This window comes from Pundamilia nyererei, unplaced genomic scaffold (assembly GCF_000239375.1).
Source record: "Pundamilia nyererei isolate P.nyererei 1_Seehausen unplaced genomic scaffold, PunNye1.0 scaffold00213, whole genome shotgun sequence".
NCBI lineage: Eukaryota > Metazoa > Chordata > Actinopteri > Cichliformes > Cichlidae > Pundamilia > Pundamilia nyererei.
Window position 1 is genome coordinate 87,315 of NW_005187614.1, and position 17,817 is coordinate 105,131.

At 40.3% G+C, this 17,817-nt stretch overlaps 4 protein-coding genes across 4 annotated transcripts; 1 reads left to right on the forward strand and 3 right to left on the reverse strand.

Annotated features, from left to right (window-relative positions):
* Nucleotides 1-3,929: 3,929 nt before the first annotated feature.
* ufsp1 (UFM1-specific peptidase 1) lies at nucleotides 3,930-5,096 on the forward strand. The gene has a single exon (XM_005748090.1). The coding sequence runs from the start codon at nucleotides 4,063-4,065 to the stop codon at nucleotides 4,819-4,821; it is 759 nt and encodes a 252-aa protein (XP_005748147.1). The 5' UTR covers nucleotides 3,930-4,062; the 3' UTR covers nucleotides 4,822-5,096.
* A 55-nt stretch (nucleotides 5,097-5,151) lies between these two features.
* LOC102206430 (endonuclease domain-containing 1 protein) lies at nucleotides 5,152-7,447 on the reverse strand. Its single transcript, XM_005748091.1, has 2 exons — nucleotides 7,035-7,447; nucleotides 5,152-5,968 (listed from the first exon to the last, which is right to left on the reverse strand). Exons 1-2 carry the CDS (start codon nucleotides 7,356-7,358, stop codon nucleotides 5,387-5,389), a joined length of 906 nt encoding a protein of 301 aa, XP_005748148.1. The 5' UTR covers nucleotides 7,359-7,447; the 3' UTR covers nucleotides 5,152-5,386.
* A 1,423-nt stretch (nucleotides 7,448-8,870) lies between these two features.
* Nucleotides 8,871-9,833, reverse strand: LOC106456427 (endonuclease domain-containing 1 protein-like). The gene is made up of 2 exons (XM_013914645.1): nucleotides 9,585-9,833; nucleotides 8,871-9,464 (listed from the first exon to the last, which is right to left on the reverse strand). Exons 1-2 carry the CDS (start codon nucleotides 9,831-9,833, stop codon nucleotides 8,871-8,873), a joined length of 843 nt encoding a protein of 280 aa, XP_013770099.1.
* A 2,756-nt stretch (nucleotides 9,834-12,589) lies between these two features.
* LOC102211451 (endonuclease domain-containing 1 protein-like) lies at nucleotides 12,590-17,503 on the reverse strand. Its single transcript, XM_013914646.1, has 3 exons — nucleotides 17,455-17,503; nucleotides 14,463-14,776; nucleotides 12,590-13,210 (listed from the first exon to the last, which is right to left on the reverse strand). The coding sequence occupies exons 1-3, from the start codon at nucleotides 17,492-17,494 to the stop codon at nucleotides 12,590-12,592; spliced, it is 975 nt and encodes a 324-aa protein (XP_013770100.1). The 5' UTR covers nucleotides 17,495-17,503.
* Between the last annotated feature and the right edge of the window lie 314 nt (nucleotides 17,504-17,817).

Consider the following 17,817-nt stretch of genomic DNA (forward strand, 5'->3'; position numbering starts at 1 on the left):
CACACAGCTCACTGTGGTTTCCCATTTGGTCCTTAATGTTTCCTTTTACAGGACTAGATTAGTGTTTCCACTGCATATGGCATGTAATGAATCACTAATCACGCCTTTAAAAGTTTGTTGATTTTACCCCAAAATATGGATTTAATTGTTCCCATCCCACCCCCACATGCTGTACTTGTATTGTGCTTTATCAAATAGCTCAGTGTAAAGACCTGTTATAATCAGTGTCTCCAGCTCATCTCAGCAGGGCACTGAACATGCCAACTGACATTGTGAATACCATTATGGCAGGGTTGTCCAACTCCAGGACTCGCGGGCTGGTGTCCTGCAGGTTTTAGATGTGTCCTTGATCCATCACAGCAGATATAACGGCTAAATTACCTCCTCAACATGTCTTGAAGTTCTCCAGAGGCCTGGTAATGAAGTAATCCTTTGATTCAGGCATGTTGACCCAGGGTGATATCTAAAACCTGCAGGACACTGCCCCTCGAGGCCTGGAGTTGGACACCCCTGTATTATGGTATTTTGTGAGAAAAGAAGCAAGAAGTGCTTGCCTCTGCTCCTCACATAGATAAGATTTGTTAATTTGTCTATTTTCAGGGGAAAAAACAGATTATTGATGGTTATAGAAAACACAGCTCCAAAAAGACCGCTCTGGGTATACATTTTTACAATTAAATGAATTGATCCATAGGAAAACCACTTTATTATCAGTGTTATTCATTGTTCAGCTCCTCAAGTTTGTCTCAAGAGTCCCTGTACCTACCTAATTGTGCAGCTAAAAAAGGGGTTTTCAGCGACTGACAGAGATGTGAACAGGGCCAACTGTCTTGTCAGCCTTGTCCTTCGTTTCTGTCAAAAACATGTACAATTCTTAGAGACATGAACTTATTTACATTAATCTGAAGGTTAAAAATGTCAGCTTAATGTCTAAATAGGCACAATGGCAACTATTGTAAGCAATCCTAATAGATTAATGGATGGAAAGCAAACCGGCCTCATACACTACATCACCTGATGTACAGTCTAATGTCATACTCACCACATCTTTCTCCATCACTGTTGTCTGAATGAAGCTGTGAAAGAAATTAAGGTAAAGGGACCTGTCTAAATGCTGTCACTTTAACAAATTCCTGAACACACCAGTAGTACAGATACTATATTGCATTTAGAACAACTGGTAAAAATAACCTCAATGATTGTGTATATTGTGTTTGTAAAGGGATGTCCAACCTGTCTCCAGCTGAGTCGTGTGTCACCAGCAGACAGGTTAGAGCAGCATTCACACAGGTCACTGTCTCCCTCTGTCGTACGCTGGCTGAACAAAAGACACATGCTGACCTTTAGATGGGAAACTACACCTTTAAAAGTACATCTCTCATCAGTGGATGCGACCTGAGATGAAACTGAAACTGACAAGTATGAAGATATGAAACTGCAATGTTTAAAATTTTAGAAGCCTAAACTGAAGGTGGGCCTGTGAAAGAAGCAGGTTTTTTTCAAGCTTTGTTTCAAAGTGGCCATAAGATGGCAGCTGATGAACATCTTTAAACAGAATCATTAATTAAGCACACTAGTCCAATATTTAATTCAACAATATTACAGTTCTTCCCTAACGTTTTCTACACAGGCAGTAATTTAACCCTTTTTGTAATTTAACCTCTGTACACCACCTCAGTGGATTTTGAATCAAACACTAAAGATGTGACTGAAGTGCAGACTTTCAATTTTACTGGGTTTAACAAAAAATTCACATTACCCGTTTAGAAATAACAATTTTAATACACAGTCCTATATTTTCAGAGGCTCAAAAATAATTGGAAACTGACCGACAGGTACAGATGGGTTCTATACTTCGGGATTTTTATTCACATATTAAATAGAAACCTTATATTTAAATCTATGTTAGTTTGTACTGTTAATGTTCAGCCTCTGATGCGGGTTTGTGTATAAAAATCCCTGGAAATATACACCTTTATAAAACTCTTTGAAGTGCAGAAAGTCTGCACTTCAGTCAAATATTGACTGACTAATGGTGCCGTACAGACACAAAAAAAATACAAAAACTGCCAATTGCCCAACAAATTATAGAACGACATGAGTTAAAGTCATTTATGGTAGAATGTAGATGGAAAGTCTGGCAGTAAACTGTCCATAAGACATGTGTAATGCAGGAGGACTGTATCAGACTTGGACATGATGTGTTTTGTGTTCTATTCACAAATGACTACAACTGTATTGACTTTTTTCTTATAGTCAAAAGAAAATACTCAGCCCTGATTTGTGATAAACCTGTAGCCTTGCAAGGAGAGAGGGTCAGGCTTCAATGCAGCTACGCAAGAGTCGACATATACAGTGACAGGAGGGTGCATCAGGGCCTCCACTCTGGCTTCTAAAAGCACTGCTTCCCCCTGCTGATACACTGTGGAACTACACTGAGAGATGCACACATCTGTGGAACAAGTTTTCTTTCCAGTGCCTGCTTCATTTAGACTCCACATACAAACAATATCGCCAAACTAGAGAATGAATAAGACTTCAGTTTAACCTGCCAAGATATGAAGGGAGAACTGCTGCAGTCCAAAGACACTGACCGTGGATGTCATTAATTGGTACCCAGGTTAGGCTTAGTGGTTCTCGACTTACTTTTTGCTTCCTGTATTCACACAAAAATTACACACAGGCTATGCCAGTGTTTGTCATCATATAAACACACAGGCGTTGAACTCAGTTTAATCTGGACAAGTTTCTTGTAACTGTTAACCGTTTGAACCCTGCACTGTTGGTTTTCTATTCTAATCATTCAGCTTTTACTTTTACTCCACTAAAGTGACCAGCTTCGCCTATTTTGCCAGTGATACAATTTGTACCGTTAGCCAACAATTTAAAAAAAATTCAGCCATTTAAACTGTTTACAATTTAACTACTAGCTATAGTAACATAATTGATCAATTATGTAAATACTCCTAAAAAAACACATTTAACAGTATACAATAACACATTACATCATTCATACTTTTAGCGAGCCGTATGATTTGTCCCCTTTCCACCCGTTTATTTATCAATTATAGTAATTTATCTTCCCTTTAGATGCCATTTTCTGCCTTTTCTCGGTTACGTTGAAGTCAAACTTGCTCTTTTAATCCTTTAAGTGTACCAGCTGAGCTTATTTTTACACTGGACTCAGTCTCACATTCTCGTAGCCCTGCAGAGATAACCATTTCAGCTTCAGACACCGCTTCCTTTGGTCTGCAGGAGCTTTCCTGGGACAAGTTTTCTCCAAGTTGAAAACACTGGGGACTGAACGTCTGTCCTGGGAAAACTGATGCTTCTCGGCTATTCTCACTTTGTTTTCGCCGCATCTTATTTTTAAGTGCTTTAAAGAGTTTCTACATTATTTTGGGGGCAAAACGCAGATATACCAAAACTGCGAAAATGTAGGCGACACCGGTGTGTTTTCCCTGGGTAGCCATTGCCAAAGAGAAAACCCAAGGCCTGAGTAATTAACGTGGTTGTACACAGGTGTACTGCGCCGTGCTCTCGCGCGCTGGACCGTGGATTCTACTTTCAAAGACTGTGGGGGGAAATACAAACATTTTTATTCACGCTATACTTAATTAAAAAAAACATGTGCTACATTAAGCAATTTTGTTTTGGTGACCTTTTTTTTTCTTGTCAACACACTGCATCCTAATTCTATTTTATCAGCACACATATCTATGTGGAAATATTCATTTCAAGATAACGATATTTTCGCACACTCGAATATTTGTTTGTTTAGTAGTAGTAGCAGTCGTACAGTAATTTCACTTTCAAACGACTGAAACCGGTGACTTTGTGTGTTTAGAAACAAAATGAAACGAAAAGACCGAAGGGCTCTTGAGGGCATAACTGTGAGTGGAACCAATGTCAAGACGGAACTCAGTTACTCCTCTTAGTGTTCCGTAGGGATAGTTATTGTAGCTGTACTTAGTAAGCGTCGGATGTTTTGAAACTGCTGACGAGTGTTTGGATGTTATATGTGTTTGTAAAAAATAAAAAAGGAAAGAAAAGAGGAAAAACATGGATAAAAAGTCCGTACCAGCGCCGTCAGAGGAAGAGATTGACTGGGGAGGAAGTGGAGCAGGAGGGAGCAAAAATTTACAAAAGGACAAAACTTTATTGAAGAATGTGCACACTGGTCTTCCTAATCCACCTTCGGGTGCTATAAAATGTTCTCTAATAAAAGGAGACTATCTCTACTTCCACTATGGATGCGATGGACAGGATGACAGAGGCTGGGGATGTGGCTACAGGACCGTTCAAACGCTGTCTTCGTGGATTTGTCATAACTGCTCTCCGCCTGAGAACCACTGCAGGCCGGTACCAAGCCTCCCCGAAATCCAGCACGCGTTGGTAACAATGGGGGACAAAACCGACTCCTTTTCAGGCTCCAGGGAGTGGATAGGAACATTTGAATGCTCTCTAGTCCTCGACCATTTCTACGATGTTCCCTGCAAAGTGGTGCATGTCAGAGGCGGAGGGCCCGAGCTGGAGCATGTCGCAGTGGCTGAGCTCCATCAGCACTTTGAGAAGCACAACTCTCCAGTGATGATGGGAGGAGACAGAGACAACTCCTCAAAGGGGGCATTGGGGGTGTGGACCGGGGATAAGGGGAGCTATTTGCTGGTTCTCGACCCGCATTACTATGGATGTGAGCTGGACAGGACAGAGCTGCAGAGGAGAGGGTGGGTGGCATGGAAAAGAGTATCATCTCTGGATCAGTCTTCATTTTATAATCTATGTATGCCACAGACTGCAAGACTGCTAAATGTGTTTTAGACATTCAGTATGGTTGTTTCAAAATGAGCTGCAGTGCCATCCTGTGGTTAAACTCATTAAAGCTCTTGAAGAGCAGCAGTACCAATCGAATATGTTGGTTTTTGTTTTTTTATTAGAAATGTGAGGATCAGTTAACTTCTTAAACAGTGTGTTTGGCTTCTCAAATGTCTTCATTTTGTGTTTTTGTGAAAAATATTTTTCAGTATTCTACAGGCCTACATAGACCCTTGACAGCTGCTCACTTTTATTTCACATTTTGTGCTCAAGATCATTTACTACAAATGCATGTGTCTCCTGATCATGCTGGATACAGAAAGCCATCATAAGGAAATGAGGAAAATCTTGTGATCACCTACACATGATATGTGCTGGACAATGCTTCAATATGCACTGAGAAAGAGATCTGTACGCATGTAAACATATTAAATGAGACAAGCTTCATTTAGGCTCACTCAATTCTCCGTTTTATTCCTTGCATCATATTATTTAATTTGACATGACATCTGGGTTCCATTTATTTCTCGAGCTACGTTTCTGCCAAGAGATCAAAAGATCACCTTTTATATCATTTATCTGATACACAATCTTTATAGAAAATCTGGAAGTTCTTGTCCACATCCATCCTCCCCTTGAGGAATTTCTCTAGGTTTTTGAGAGGAACCTCCACCATTTGGTTGTTGACACGATCATTTAGCCCATATGCACCAAAGACAGGGAACTTATAGCGCACAAAGTACGGCGCATTTTGGTCGAACTCGGTGCAGCAGTAGGCCGACCACATGTACTCGGGCACAGCTACCCGGTCCTGGTTGTTGCGACGGATCGTGTGTCCAGAAGTGGTGACCCCGGTGATCACAAAGGCTTTGCCGCGGCAGTAGTTGTTGAGGCGCTTTCGGACGATGTCTCGGTGTTCCGCCCAAGGACCCATGTTGAACTCCCTGATCTGAGGCACCACGTTCGTCAAGGTGTAGGTGGACGCCTTGTCTAGAGGGTCAGCCTGATGCTCATCGGGATTTAGTTGGCCGCGTTCATACTGAACCACATCGGCGTAGTCCTCCAGGACTGCCTGGGAGTCCTCAAAGTTCATGTGCATGTTTGCAGACTGGGGGAAGGGCTCCATGTTACTGCTGCTCTTTTCTGAGGCCAACTATGGAGAGAGAGAGAGAGAAAATAAAAAGCAAAGTAGTTTTACTCACAGTTTGCATACTCATTTTTTTCTGGGAATGGTGCAAAGACTCATGGGAATAGAGATGATATGATGGTATTGTTTGCTTGTGCGACTGTTTAAATAGACCAGTAGTTGTCCAATAACTCAGTGGAAATGTGAATAAGTTCATATCTTGTCACACTTATACAAATATAGGAGACAAAACTCATGGTGTGTGGGCAAAGAGTTGAAGTTATACTTTTAAAAAGATAATCTGTTTATGAAGATTAACCCCAACCTGACACACCAGATGGCTGCTTCTCCCTTAGCCTGTTTCTGTCGGAGGTTTCTTCCTGCTAAAAGGGAGTTTTTTTTCTTCCCACTGGCTCCAAGTGCTTGCTCTTCGTCTGATTGTTGGTCTTTACCTTACAGTATAAAGCAGCTTAAGGCAACTGTTATTTTGATTTGGCTCTATATAAATAAAACTGAATTAAAATAGGAAGACAAAAACAGTATAACGGCATCCAAAGGGTTGAGAGTCAGCTACTAAAGCTTACAATAAGCGCAGCCATGAACTGTAAACTCTGTTGTAGTTTACACAAAGCACCGTTAAAAGTTGACGAATCTAGCTGCCGGTGCTTTTCTGCAATTAAACAGCCACTTCTTACAGAAAAGAAACAAACTTTTGTCATTTTTAGAGAAAAATGCCAAATTTGCATAAATGGTAATGGCAACACTATCTCAGTGAAATAGCACACAGAGCTAATAAAGCAGCTTATCTCAGCTTGACATTGTTTCTATTACAGTAGCATAGTTGCTGCAGTTCTTTAGCTGCTTGTTAAGAAACATCAGGTGATATTGCCTTTACACTTCCAAAAATGTCAAGAAATCTCCAATGACTGCATGTGAATAGATACAGAGTACTGTGAATATATGGTATATATAGTGTGAATAGTATTATGTCAGATATATAGCACACTGTATGGGCAAACATGCAAAATTGAGAATGAAACCAGGCTTCTGTTTTATTTGTTTCATCCTTGACTGAGCTCGCAAGCACTCTCACCTGAGGCTCGAACATCCAAGGGAAATCCACCTTCTTCTCCCCGTCTGACTTCTTGAATGTATAGGCTGAGTAGATGGGGACGTGTTTGTGTGAGTCGTACAGGGTGACATAGCGGGGTTTGTCCTCATACCGCTGGCAGATCTTCTTAAAGGAGTTGCTGAGGTATCCTCGTGGTGGTGTTCCCATAAAGAGAGAGTCCTTGCAGCGCTCCGCATGGTTGAAGTCTCCCACAACTCCTGCCTGGGACACTTCAAGCAATCCACACATTAGGAAGACCATGGCAGCTGCCGTTGCTAAGGCACAATTTGTAAATGTAGGTATCATCACTGCAGCTTTTTTTCTCAGCAGCTCTCTTTTGTGTCTTTTTAGATGTGTCTTCTCTTGCTAATGTGTCTCTAATTCACCTGTGACACACCACTGCAATCTACTACTGCCTAACAAGTACAGCCTCTGTCCCAGCTCTATCACACCCCACATTTCCCTTCATGCCTCACCTGCACTTCAAGCGAGCAATTCTCTCATTGTAAAGGCTTTTCCATATATTCAAATTCCCACGAGTGTCGTAGCAGTAGTTATCAGTCACTGAGAGCATTTTATTACTGTAAAGTGCAGAGGACAAATGCCACTCACTTCAGAAAAATAGCCTTTTTTCCATCGTCAGCCTTGTTGCAGTGAATGAAGCTGAAGTTTAATGAAAGAGTAGAAATGGGAAACTCATGTTTTAAAGCCAGTTTTTGTTTAAAGTGTAGAAGGAGACTTGCATTGGAGAATTTCCACATATCAAGTTTAGATTTTTCATTTCAGCAGCAAATTAAAAAGCTCTATCCCATCATAAGCTGGTGCTGTAACTTAATATGCATATGACGTCTGATGACAGGTTTCAAATTGCCCAGAATATGTCAAAAACAAAAGTTCAGAGACAGTTTCATTCAGTGGTTTATTCCTGTGAAATATATGAGAAAGTTACATTTTGTTACATTGCAAGAGTGTTTAAAGTACAGTATGGCCCCTCCCCCACACCTTTCCAACACGTGAACAACCTACTAATGTAAATCCCCCCCTCCCCCCCTCCTTGATAGCTGGCTATGCCTCTGCCTTCAAAGTAAAGGTTATGCAGAACAACAAAAAATACACGTGATATCCAGTGTCAGCAGATTTTATGACCCGCTTGGAAGCTTTTGTTTTACCTGATGTAACGTGTCATATAAATTACCATGCACAGTAGAAAAAGCACAGGTGTAGATAACAAAAGAAATTCTGGTTGCAAATTTCATGGATACTGTTAGCGATAGCTCACTGTCACACTGTTATAATTTAGCTGGATGTTTTGTTGGCACATGATGGCACCTCATTTTACTTATAAACACCACAAAGATCAGTGACAACTTAAAGGAAAAATGAATAACCTGTATATCTCGTTTATGGTTTGGATTCATCTGTCCTCTTTGAAGGGGCACTGCAAGTTAAAAGAAACTTTTCATAACCTTTGTTCTATGATTACAACATTTTATTCTGATGGGTGTGGTCTCCTCTATGATGACAGTGCCCCAATCCAGAGGGCATGAGGATTACTGAATGGTTTGATGGGTATGAATTTAAAGCAGTTCATAGATTATGGCCTCTGTAATAACAGGATTAAAACCCAATTGAATAATCACAGGACATAAATCATAAAAACACCAAATAATAAAGGGAATAAAAAAGATACAGGAACATCTGTTGAGAGATTGATGTTCCAGAGACCAATGAGAAGGTACACTGGCACTCTTCTGGTAGGACTACTTTTTTTGTCTTTCTTTAATTTGTCAAATGTTAAAATATCTCTAAATATTTTCCCTAAGCAGTTTTCTCAGGTGCTTGTATGGAACAGTCGCCCACAAAGATCTGAAAGTTCTGGCTTACAAATTCTGTCTTCTTGAGAAACTCCTCCAGCTTCTGGACGGAGACTTCCACCATGTCATTGTTCTCATCCTCGTTGAGGCCATAGTAAGCAAAAGATGGGAATTTATAACGGTTCATAAAAGGTGTGTTGTGGTCATAGTCAACACAGCAATATGCTGACCACAGGTAGGTGGGAACTGCAATGCGGTTCATGTTTTCCCGGCGGATCATCTTGCCAGAGGTGGTGACCCCGGTGACAATGTGCGCCGTTCCACGACAGTAGTTGTTAAGCCTTTTGCGGATCATGTGTTCCTGTTTGTCCCAGATTAGGTTGTTGACTTCAGGCACCACGGGTACCACATTGGTGAGGGTGTAGGTAGCTGCTTTGTCGTCAGGTTCATTCTGATGCTCGTCCGGGTTGAGCGTGCCGCGCTCGTAAAGGATGGCATTTGTGTAATCGTCAAGAACAGCTTGGGCATCTTCAAAGTTCATGTGCACGTAACTCCGTGGAAAGGGCTGCATCTCGTCTGTTTCAGAGGATGTGGACAGCTGTGCAGAGAGACAGACCCACAGCAAATGAGGGCATGAGCATGACTGAATGCGATTACATGACTACGCAACAAATTCTTACGCACATTTCAAAGCAGTGAACTTTCTAGTTTTCTTTACCTGAGGTTCGTACATCCAAGGGACATCCATACATTTCTCCCCTTCTGAGCGTTTAAATATGTAGGCAGAGTAGATCGGTATATGGTCCACAGTGTTGTACAGAGTCACGTAGCGTGGCTTTTTGTTGTAGTACTGACAAATGAACTGGACGGAGTGGTGTTCCAGTCCTCTCGGTGGCGTTCCCATGTAGAGGAATTCTTTGCACTCTGGAGAAAGCTCTTTTTCCACTTTGCCTATCACTGCTAACATTATGCTGAAAAGTAGAAAAGCTGTCTGTGCCCAAGCTGCCATAGCTAGGAGGGATCCTGAAGCCACTCTGGTAACAAGTTAAAGCTGTTAAATAGTATGTTAGGTATATTTTTGAGCTCTGCTACAAATGACTGCGTGCGTCTTTATGCTCAGTAAAACAGCTCATACACATTTCCCACTCTGCTCTCTGTAATCTGGCCTCAGTATGCAAAGTAATGCCATCTTTATACCTTATCATATCCACCCACAGCTGGCGAAACAGGGACTATGGCCAATGGTGCCTCACACTGGTTAGAGTAATGTTATTTCTTTGAACACATCCTCCCAGATGGTCAAGCATTTATCAAAAACACAAAGCTATACTTGCAATTTTAAAGTGCCTTGGGTTTTTAAAGATCGTTGTGCGTCATTATGAACTTTATATTTGCTACCAATGAAGTGTATACTCTGCTCTACTACTACTGATATCACTGACAAATGCAGAAAAAATACAAGTTAAGTATATCAGGGTTACATTAACATACATTTTTGTGTGTGTACACTCATGTTGTTAAAAACCCACCATCTGCCTGTTCTGCACAGCCTCATTTTTAACAGGCACGGTCACATGTATACAGTGAGTGTATCCTTACAGCCATCCTTTTTTTCAAAGTAGTAACTATTAATCGCTGCATGTGATGCCATGTGTAAGGTTTGGGGTTTTTTCTTTTTACAGAAACATGAGTTACACTCTCAGCTAAGGATGTAAATGCTGCAAGTACAGAATGCAGACTACTAAAATGACTACAATTGCTATGATATGATCATGGCTGCATTCTATGTTATCAAGACTGTTATGACTGTTGGTAGCAGTAGAATTCCCACAGAGCTGCATAAACTTGCTAACAGCTATCTCATCCCCACAGTTATTAATTCTAACTGCCTCAAAAATAATAACTTGCAGCACAACAACAGGGTAGTAACATGAAAGAACTTTTATTTGCAAAATTAAGAGATTACTAAAATAAAATACAGAATAAAATACATTATAAATAAAATACAGAATGATTGTGCCACAAAAGAGGCATATCCTGAGATATCATTAAAACCAGCTTATTTGTGTCCTCTGTAATGGACATTTGTTTTTGGTCTATAGCTTTTCACTCATTTGAGCTTGTCCTGATGTACTAAATAGAGGAAATACTGGGCTTTCCATTGATATCTCATGTGTTTGGGCGGCCCCTTTTAGCTCCAAAGAGGAAGGAAATCACAAAAAAGTTCAAAGTTCTTCTCAGGAAGAAATAACAAAATCAAATACATGATTGTGACCAAATGCATATTTTCAACTTTCCAGACATAGAAGCACTCATTTTTTCCAGCAGCAATATGTGACATGCTGTTTTCTATCTGCTGGTCATCCTGTGAAATGCAAAATAATGAAACATTTTTGGATAAAGACAGAATATAAGTTAAAGATACTCGTGGTTGCTCTGTTCTTATATATGGCTATAATTTTCTTTCCATGGAGGAATTTCTGAAAATTGTATTTTACTATATAAATAAGTGCACATTTGAGCTTTATTTCTTCAGCATTACCATATACAGCACAGGTCAGTAACAGTCAAATTCTTCTCCGTCACCTAGATCAAAAATGAGGTAGAATATTTAAGCACAATGTTTTAAATTTGGTTTGAACATCTGGACTCTGAAATTGAGCACTTTAGAGTTCATAATACAAATAGAGTCGAGGAGAACAATAGGTGGGATAAAGACAAAGATGTGGACAAATTACAAGTCAGGTCATTTTGGCTTGAATGTATTCAGTTTAAGTGCAGGAAATTTTAACAGCTATGGCAATTACCCCAGGAAGGATTTAATAAAGATAATATTGGGTTCATAATTGGTTTCCATAAAGGCAGGATTAATAAATTGTAACAATTCAATGGCTCTATTCCTTTCTAACTGAATTATACTTTAATTTATTCAATAACATGTGAAGCAGGATTGCTCAACACTGTAAAGTTGGCTTAGTCTTGTTTTTGCAATAGATGCATTTCAACATTTCTGCATTACTCTGCATCCTGTTAAAAAGTCTGCAACTTTTTTTCATGTATGAAACCCTTTTTTATTGCCAGTGTGTGAAACAGACTGCAATGTGACTTTAAAATATACTGTTTGTTAATTTCTGTGTTGCCTCTAAGAGCCTGTGAGTGAGACAAGGACATGACTATTATGGTCACAATGCCTCTCCTCAGCTCCCAAAGATAGCACTGACCAGCTTTAGCTAAGTATAGCATACAAATGGACTCAAAATAGAAAACCTTAGCAAGCAAGCAAATTAGCATTAGCCAGCGAGCTGCCAGTTTCTCCATAAAAGTAGGGTAAGCTAACACTAGCCAGAAAGCTAATGGCTAGTTTTATCTAATGAAGCCTGTCTATCTGTAGGACAAAAACAGCAGAGAAAGCAGGACAGACTTCAAGTCAATTATAAAGTTTTTCTAAAACCAAGTCATCTTTCTTAAAACACCTCTGGGTAGTTGTTTGGGCTTTTAATTTGATTCATTAATCACTAAACATTAACTTTAACAAAATAATTGTCTGATTTTTTTTAAGTGGTTAAAAACGCTGAAGAATATTTTTTAGAAAACATGTTTTCCTTTTATTCAGGTTTTCTCTGAGCTGGCTCATGTTAGCTAACACTAGCTTGGCTACTAACTGCAAACTAGCTTTTGACAAAATACTGTTTTTCATGTAGAAGATCAACTATGAAAATTCCATCATACTAAAACATTGGTAAGGTCTCTCTTCTTCTTTAAGGGATTTTCTGCCACACATCCCTTGTAGAATATGGCCATGTCACTGTCTATGTCAGTCTGGCTCCTTAAGAATGTCTCCAGAGTCTTTAGAGGTACCTCGACTACACTAAATCCAGCCTGTTCATTCAGTGCATAGCCGCCGTAGCTAGGGAACATAAACCTCACTTCATATGGTGAGTTATGATCAAACTGTGGACAGCAGTATGCCAGCCATAAGTGTTTTGGAATGATGAGACGGTCCCTGTTATTACGCTGAATGGCAGCCCCTGAAACAGTCACCCCTGTCACTACAAAAGATTTGCCGTGGCAGAAATTGTTGAGACGTCGGCGAACGATGTCTAAGTATGGGTTCCAAGAGGTTTCCAGGAAATCTGTGATCAGTGGAACTATGTTGGTCAGGGTGTAAGTGGAGGACTTGTCATCTGGTTCTGCTTGGTGCAAGTCAGGGTTTAGTGGGCCACGTCGATATCCTACGGCATCCGTGTAGTCCTCTAAAACAAGCTGGCTGTCCTCGATCAGAGGGGGAGTCTTTTCACTCAGGGGAAGTGCCTTCATGTTACTACTCTCATCATTTGAAAGCAGCTGTAAGAAGAGGAAGTAAAAGAAACATGACATTTAGCAATTTTAAAGTCCTCAATCCACAGGGCAAGACACTTAAATAAGAGCAGTAAAGCCTGGAAGCATCTTAATCTAAGGCAGGTATTACACATCATATTTCACAGCCTGATTGTTTGTTCACATGACAGTTAAAAAATATAGGTGTCAGATTCTTAATCCTGTGTTGCCAGATTCAGGTCAGCTTAAAAAAAAGAGCCAGATCCAGGAGGTCAGATGTACCTTACCATAACCCAACCAACCCTATTCTGGATGCCGAAACTGAACACACACACATCTCTCACACTAAAATATAATTGGAAAGCTGGTTGGCAGGGATACCAAAGTAATTATGGTTTATAATGACTCACATCAAATGAGCTAGAAAAAATAACTTGCCTCATGCGCTATGGATGAATACAGTGAATGTGCTACAGAAGAAATGTTGAAGCTAGACATTGATTTTAAAGATGTTATAACATTAATATCAATGTTTTCTTTCACTAAAGTGATGAATAAGAATATGTATCAACATTCCAAGCTAGTCTTTTAAGTTATTAAATTATCATGATTGAGCGATTATTTCAACAGTACAATGCTGTCAAAGCTTAAAACACTCAGAATATTGAGATATGTGCTTATTCAGACTTAGTGAAAACAGATGAAATACGGTGATTTATGTGAAATCAATATGTAGCAAGGAGCAACAATTAGTCAAATTCAGCGCCAGAAGGTATTTCTTTTAGCCTTGAGTCCAAGGCTGAACCAGAGCCAGAATACACCAAGCCTTAGCACTTGAGGCAATTTATTTCTTCTGGCCCATTGGATATGAGTCATTATAAACCAAACCTACTTTGGTAACCTAAGAGGCTCTGTTAATCAGCTTTCTTAGAATACATATTTAGCCAACACAAACAAGCTTCGACTTTAACTCTCATCTTTCAAACTGCCAAACTGTGTCTTTAAAATAGAGGTGTGTTTGAGGGCATGTCTGGGTGATTAACAGCTTATACTGTGCTGTTGAGTCTTTGGTAACAAGCACCAGACTGATTTGAAGTAAAATTAACTCATGTAAACGAAAGTAACTCTGGGAAAAAAATATAAAAATTCTAGTACCCGGTATATGCACTGTTCTTGTATAGATTAGATTTTTTAAACAAAATGTTATCATGCCCCAAAACATGTAACATCTCTTCAAAAAGTGGCAAGTTATAGCTACTGTGCTGCTCTGAGGCTCTACCTGAGGCTCATACATCCAGGGGGTGTCCATCCTCCTCTTCCCGTCAGACTTCTTAAAGATGTAGGCCGAGTAGAGGGGGAGATGGCGACTGCTGTCATACAGTGTGGCGTAGCGAAGTTTGTCTGCATATTTCTGGCAGATCCACTTGAGGCTTGTTCCTCTGATCCCTGCAGGCGGGGTCTGCATGTAGAAGAATTGGCTGCACTCTTTGAAGCTCTTGGACACGGTGGCGCTCACCAGGTGGGACGCCATCAGCAGGGTGATGGGGAATAAAGACGTGAAAAACAGATGCATCCTCACACAGCTGGAGTTGCCTGAAGAAAATATAACTGGGTTATTTCTTTATCGCGTCTGACATGTTTGCTATGGCTGTTGCGCACCAATAAAAGACCGAGAGACTCAGACTCCATACTCCGGTTCGGCTTAACGTGTCATCCTGTATCAGCATTTCCTTCAGCAGGCTAGTACAATGACAGCTGGACAGAGACGTTCTATGCAAAGCAGCAGTGGCTCAGGTTGGCCTGGTTGGCTGGATACCTCACTTATCTGGTTTAGTCATGCAAGTCTGCACCTTTCTACCTTTCTAAAAATTACATCACCGTGTTCACTCTATAGGCTAGGCTTCCTACACCCGTGTGTTGTTGTAACTTTATATTTTCTATATTTCATGCAGCACATGGTCTTATCAGTATGCACTATGTAAAAATGTAAACTCCAAAGATACTGGACACCCTGGATGGATGATATGGATGTTGTACAATATAAAACGTTGGGGTGTTGTAAATGTAACTCAAAGCAGGACACAATGATTTACAAGTTACTTCCTCTTGAGTTTGCAACTAGTCATAGTAATGTCTGACTTTGCTTTATAATTTGTGTTATCGCAGTTCGTTTCTAAATTAGGATTCCTTAATATTAGAAATTTCCATTATCATGCTCCTGCACTGGTCGTCTCCTGTGGCCTAACACTTCTCTGAATCGAGGATGGGCTGGATTCATTTGAGCTCCTGAAGTCCTGTTCTTCTGTCAGTATTTAAGGACCAGCTCCACCACCAGATTGTCGTCTTCACTAGAGTGGTGATCCATCTCCTTGATGACCTTTGTGCCTGCATTCTCCAAGCACTGATGTCCTCTTTTTCTCAAATTCCTGTGACTCTCATGTGGCGGAAGAACAAACCATCTGCAAGATGCAATCACATGTAACCGTCAAGCTGGTCCATGTTTTCAGGAAATCCTTGCTTAAACACTCACCTCAGCAGCTCACTTGCCTGCCCATCCTCCAACAATTAGGAAAGCCTGCAGAGATCGGATCAGTGGCCCTACCCATAGTAAGCATCCTCACCACCTTCTGACACCTTTCATCAACAGCTCAGCATCAGATTCTGTCTGGACTGACTTTCTTTTCCTCTGTCCTAGGGTAATTCTACCAAGTAGCTGGCTCCATTCCCGTGGATCCGCAGTTCCTCTGTTTTTGCTCAATGCTCTACGACATTAAAGCCCCTTAACAGTCAAATACTCACTCTTGGGTCTTGCTTCAGAGTCTGTTGGTAATGGCTTTAAACGCCTTGACAAAAATCTCCGTAGCCAACAAACATAAAAACTCAATTTAATGTTTTGAAGTAAAAATTAATTCCTGGACTGTTAAAAACAACGGATTATATTTTACAGTGTTCTGTCTTCTGAGATTAAACACTATGTCTATATTAAATATACATATGCATCATGTGAGGTGATGTAAAAGTGTAAATAACGCAACAAAATATCTAATTAACAATTGAATCACTTCTTGTCTGTAAAAAAAATCTGAAGAATGAAATAATGTAATGTTTGGTTAGTAAAAAATATCACTTTACATTGTACCACAGTGTTCTACTCTTACTTCCAGCTAATGTAACAATAACCTTTTCAGAAATGCTGAAATGGTCCAACTGAGAATAATAAACTCAGCCGGCTTCTTCCTGCACCTTTCATTCACAGCATCTCAAACAGTGCTGCTGGCTGTGTGCCACGAGGCCCACTTTCCTGCTTCACTAGCCAAGCTGAACGCTGCAAGAACAGCACCTGGGACCAGGCTAGCTGGACATGGCTTTGATGTGATTGCTGTGAAGCATAAGTGAGCCCATGTAACTGACATGAACATCTGGCAGCCTTCACAAAATCCTTCATAGGGGGAAACTCCAGAGGTGTTAGTGCGGTTGCAGAGAACTGGGTACGCCTGAACCCAGACATGAGCAATCATTCTGCATGAATCCAGTGTGGAATTCATAGGACGATGTAAAACCATGACAAGCTGGGACATGACCTGAAGACCAGAAAGACGTTAAGAATTAACTCTATCAAGACTGGTGATATTAAAGTTTGGGCACTTCAAAAAACAATTACGTTTCTGCAGACAGTTTGAGCAGAGGTTCAATAATGTGGTGGTAGTATAACTAAATTCCTCTGCTTAATCAAAGCCTTCAGAAACTTTAAGAAAAGGTTGAGAGGCAAACAATATACCACCATCTACAGCTGCAACATCCCCTACCAGCTGACTGGTAGAGGGTCCACTGTCTCTGTCAAGGGGGCCAGTGCCCACAGGTTTTCCCAAACTGATGGTGTTATTAACCATCTGAGCATTGTCCAATATGTGCTTCATTTGATTAACATTGAGTTGAAAACTATTTACTTTGCAATATATGGCATATTGGAATAAAATATTAGAGAATCCACCTCAAGAAAAGCTGATATTGTTTCAGTTTGTTTTTTAAACAAACTGAAGGTAATCCACATTCCATATTGAAATTTGCAACTAAGTGTTTTGATGACACTGAGATAATATGAGAAAATATTTATATGCAATGAAATTAGTCATCTTCAACCTGTTTTCTTTCCGCTGTCATACAACAATTAGAAGTTGTAAGATTTTTTTGTGCAAAATTATCATACATACTATTGTAACTATTATTCGTTTTTAGTTTTTAATAAACTACATTTCTGAAATTTACTTTACCAGCAACTGAAGAGGGCAGGACTGCTACTTTCATCTTCATTAATCCCCATTTAAACCATCCGGTTGTGTGCACACTTGTGCTGCTGTGCATTTAACAGCACCCTCTAACGACTAACTCCCACAACTACCGCCAGAAAAGCATTGCGCACGCTCAGTAAGTGTTTGCTGCCAGCACTGCGAGGCATACAATTCACTGTTGAAACAATATTTAACTGTGCTTTTACGCTCAACGCTACTGACAGCAGCGTTTGTGAATGCAAGTTGAATGGAAGTTAATTTCATTGCTATTCTGTGACTGTTGCCTCGCGAGTTTGCATTGCTCTGGCTGTGTTGTGCATTTAATACAATTGCGTGCTAACAAAT

What these genes read in the sequence shown, in the direction of transcription:
- LOC106456427 (XM_013914645.1), bottom strand. Translation starts at nt 9,833, where the DNA reads ATGTTAGCAGTGATAGGCAAAGTGGAAAAAGAGCTTTCTCCAGAGTGC. An exon ending in CTTGGATGTACGAACCTCAG is followed by an intron (nt 9,465 to 9,584) that starts GTAAAGAAAACT and finishes CTCTCTGCACAG; the next exon opens with CTGTCCACATCCTCTGAAAC.
- LOC102206430 (XM_005748091.1), bottom strand. Translation starts at nt 7,358, where the DNA reads ATGATACCTACATTTACAAATTGTGCCTTAGCAACGGCAGCTGCCATG. An exon ending in CTTGGATGTTCGAGCCTCAG is followed by an intron (nt 5,969 to 7,034) that starts GTGAGAGTGCTT and finishes CTCTCTCCATAG; the next exon opens with TTGGCCTCAGAAAAGAGCAG.
- LOC102211451 (XM_013914646.1), bottom strand. Translation starts at nt 17,494, where the DNA reads ATGAAGATGAAAGTAGCAGTCCTGCCCTCTTCAGTTGCTG. An exon ending in CCTGCCCTCTTCAGTTGCTG is followed by an intron (nt 14,777 to 17,454) that starts GTAAAGTAAATT and finishes TATTTTCTTCAG; the next exon opens with GCAACTCCAGCTGTGTGAGG. An exon ending in CCTGGATGTATGAGCCTCAG is followed by an intron (nt 13,211 to 14,462) that starts GTAGAGCCTCAG and finishes CTCTTCTTACAG; the next exon opens with CTGCTTTCAAATGATGAGAG.
- ufsp1 (XM_005748090.1), top strand. Translation starts at nt 4,063, where the DNA reads ATGGATAAAAAGTCCGTACCAGCGCCGTCAGAGGAAGAGATTGACTGG.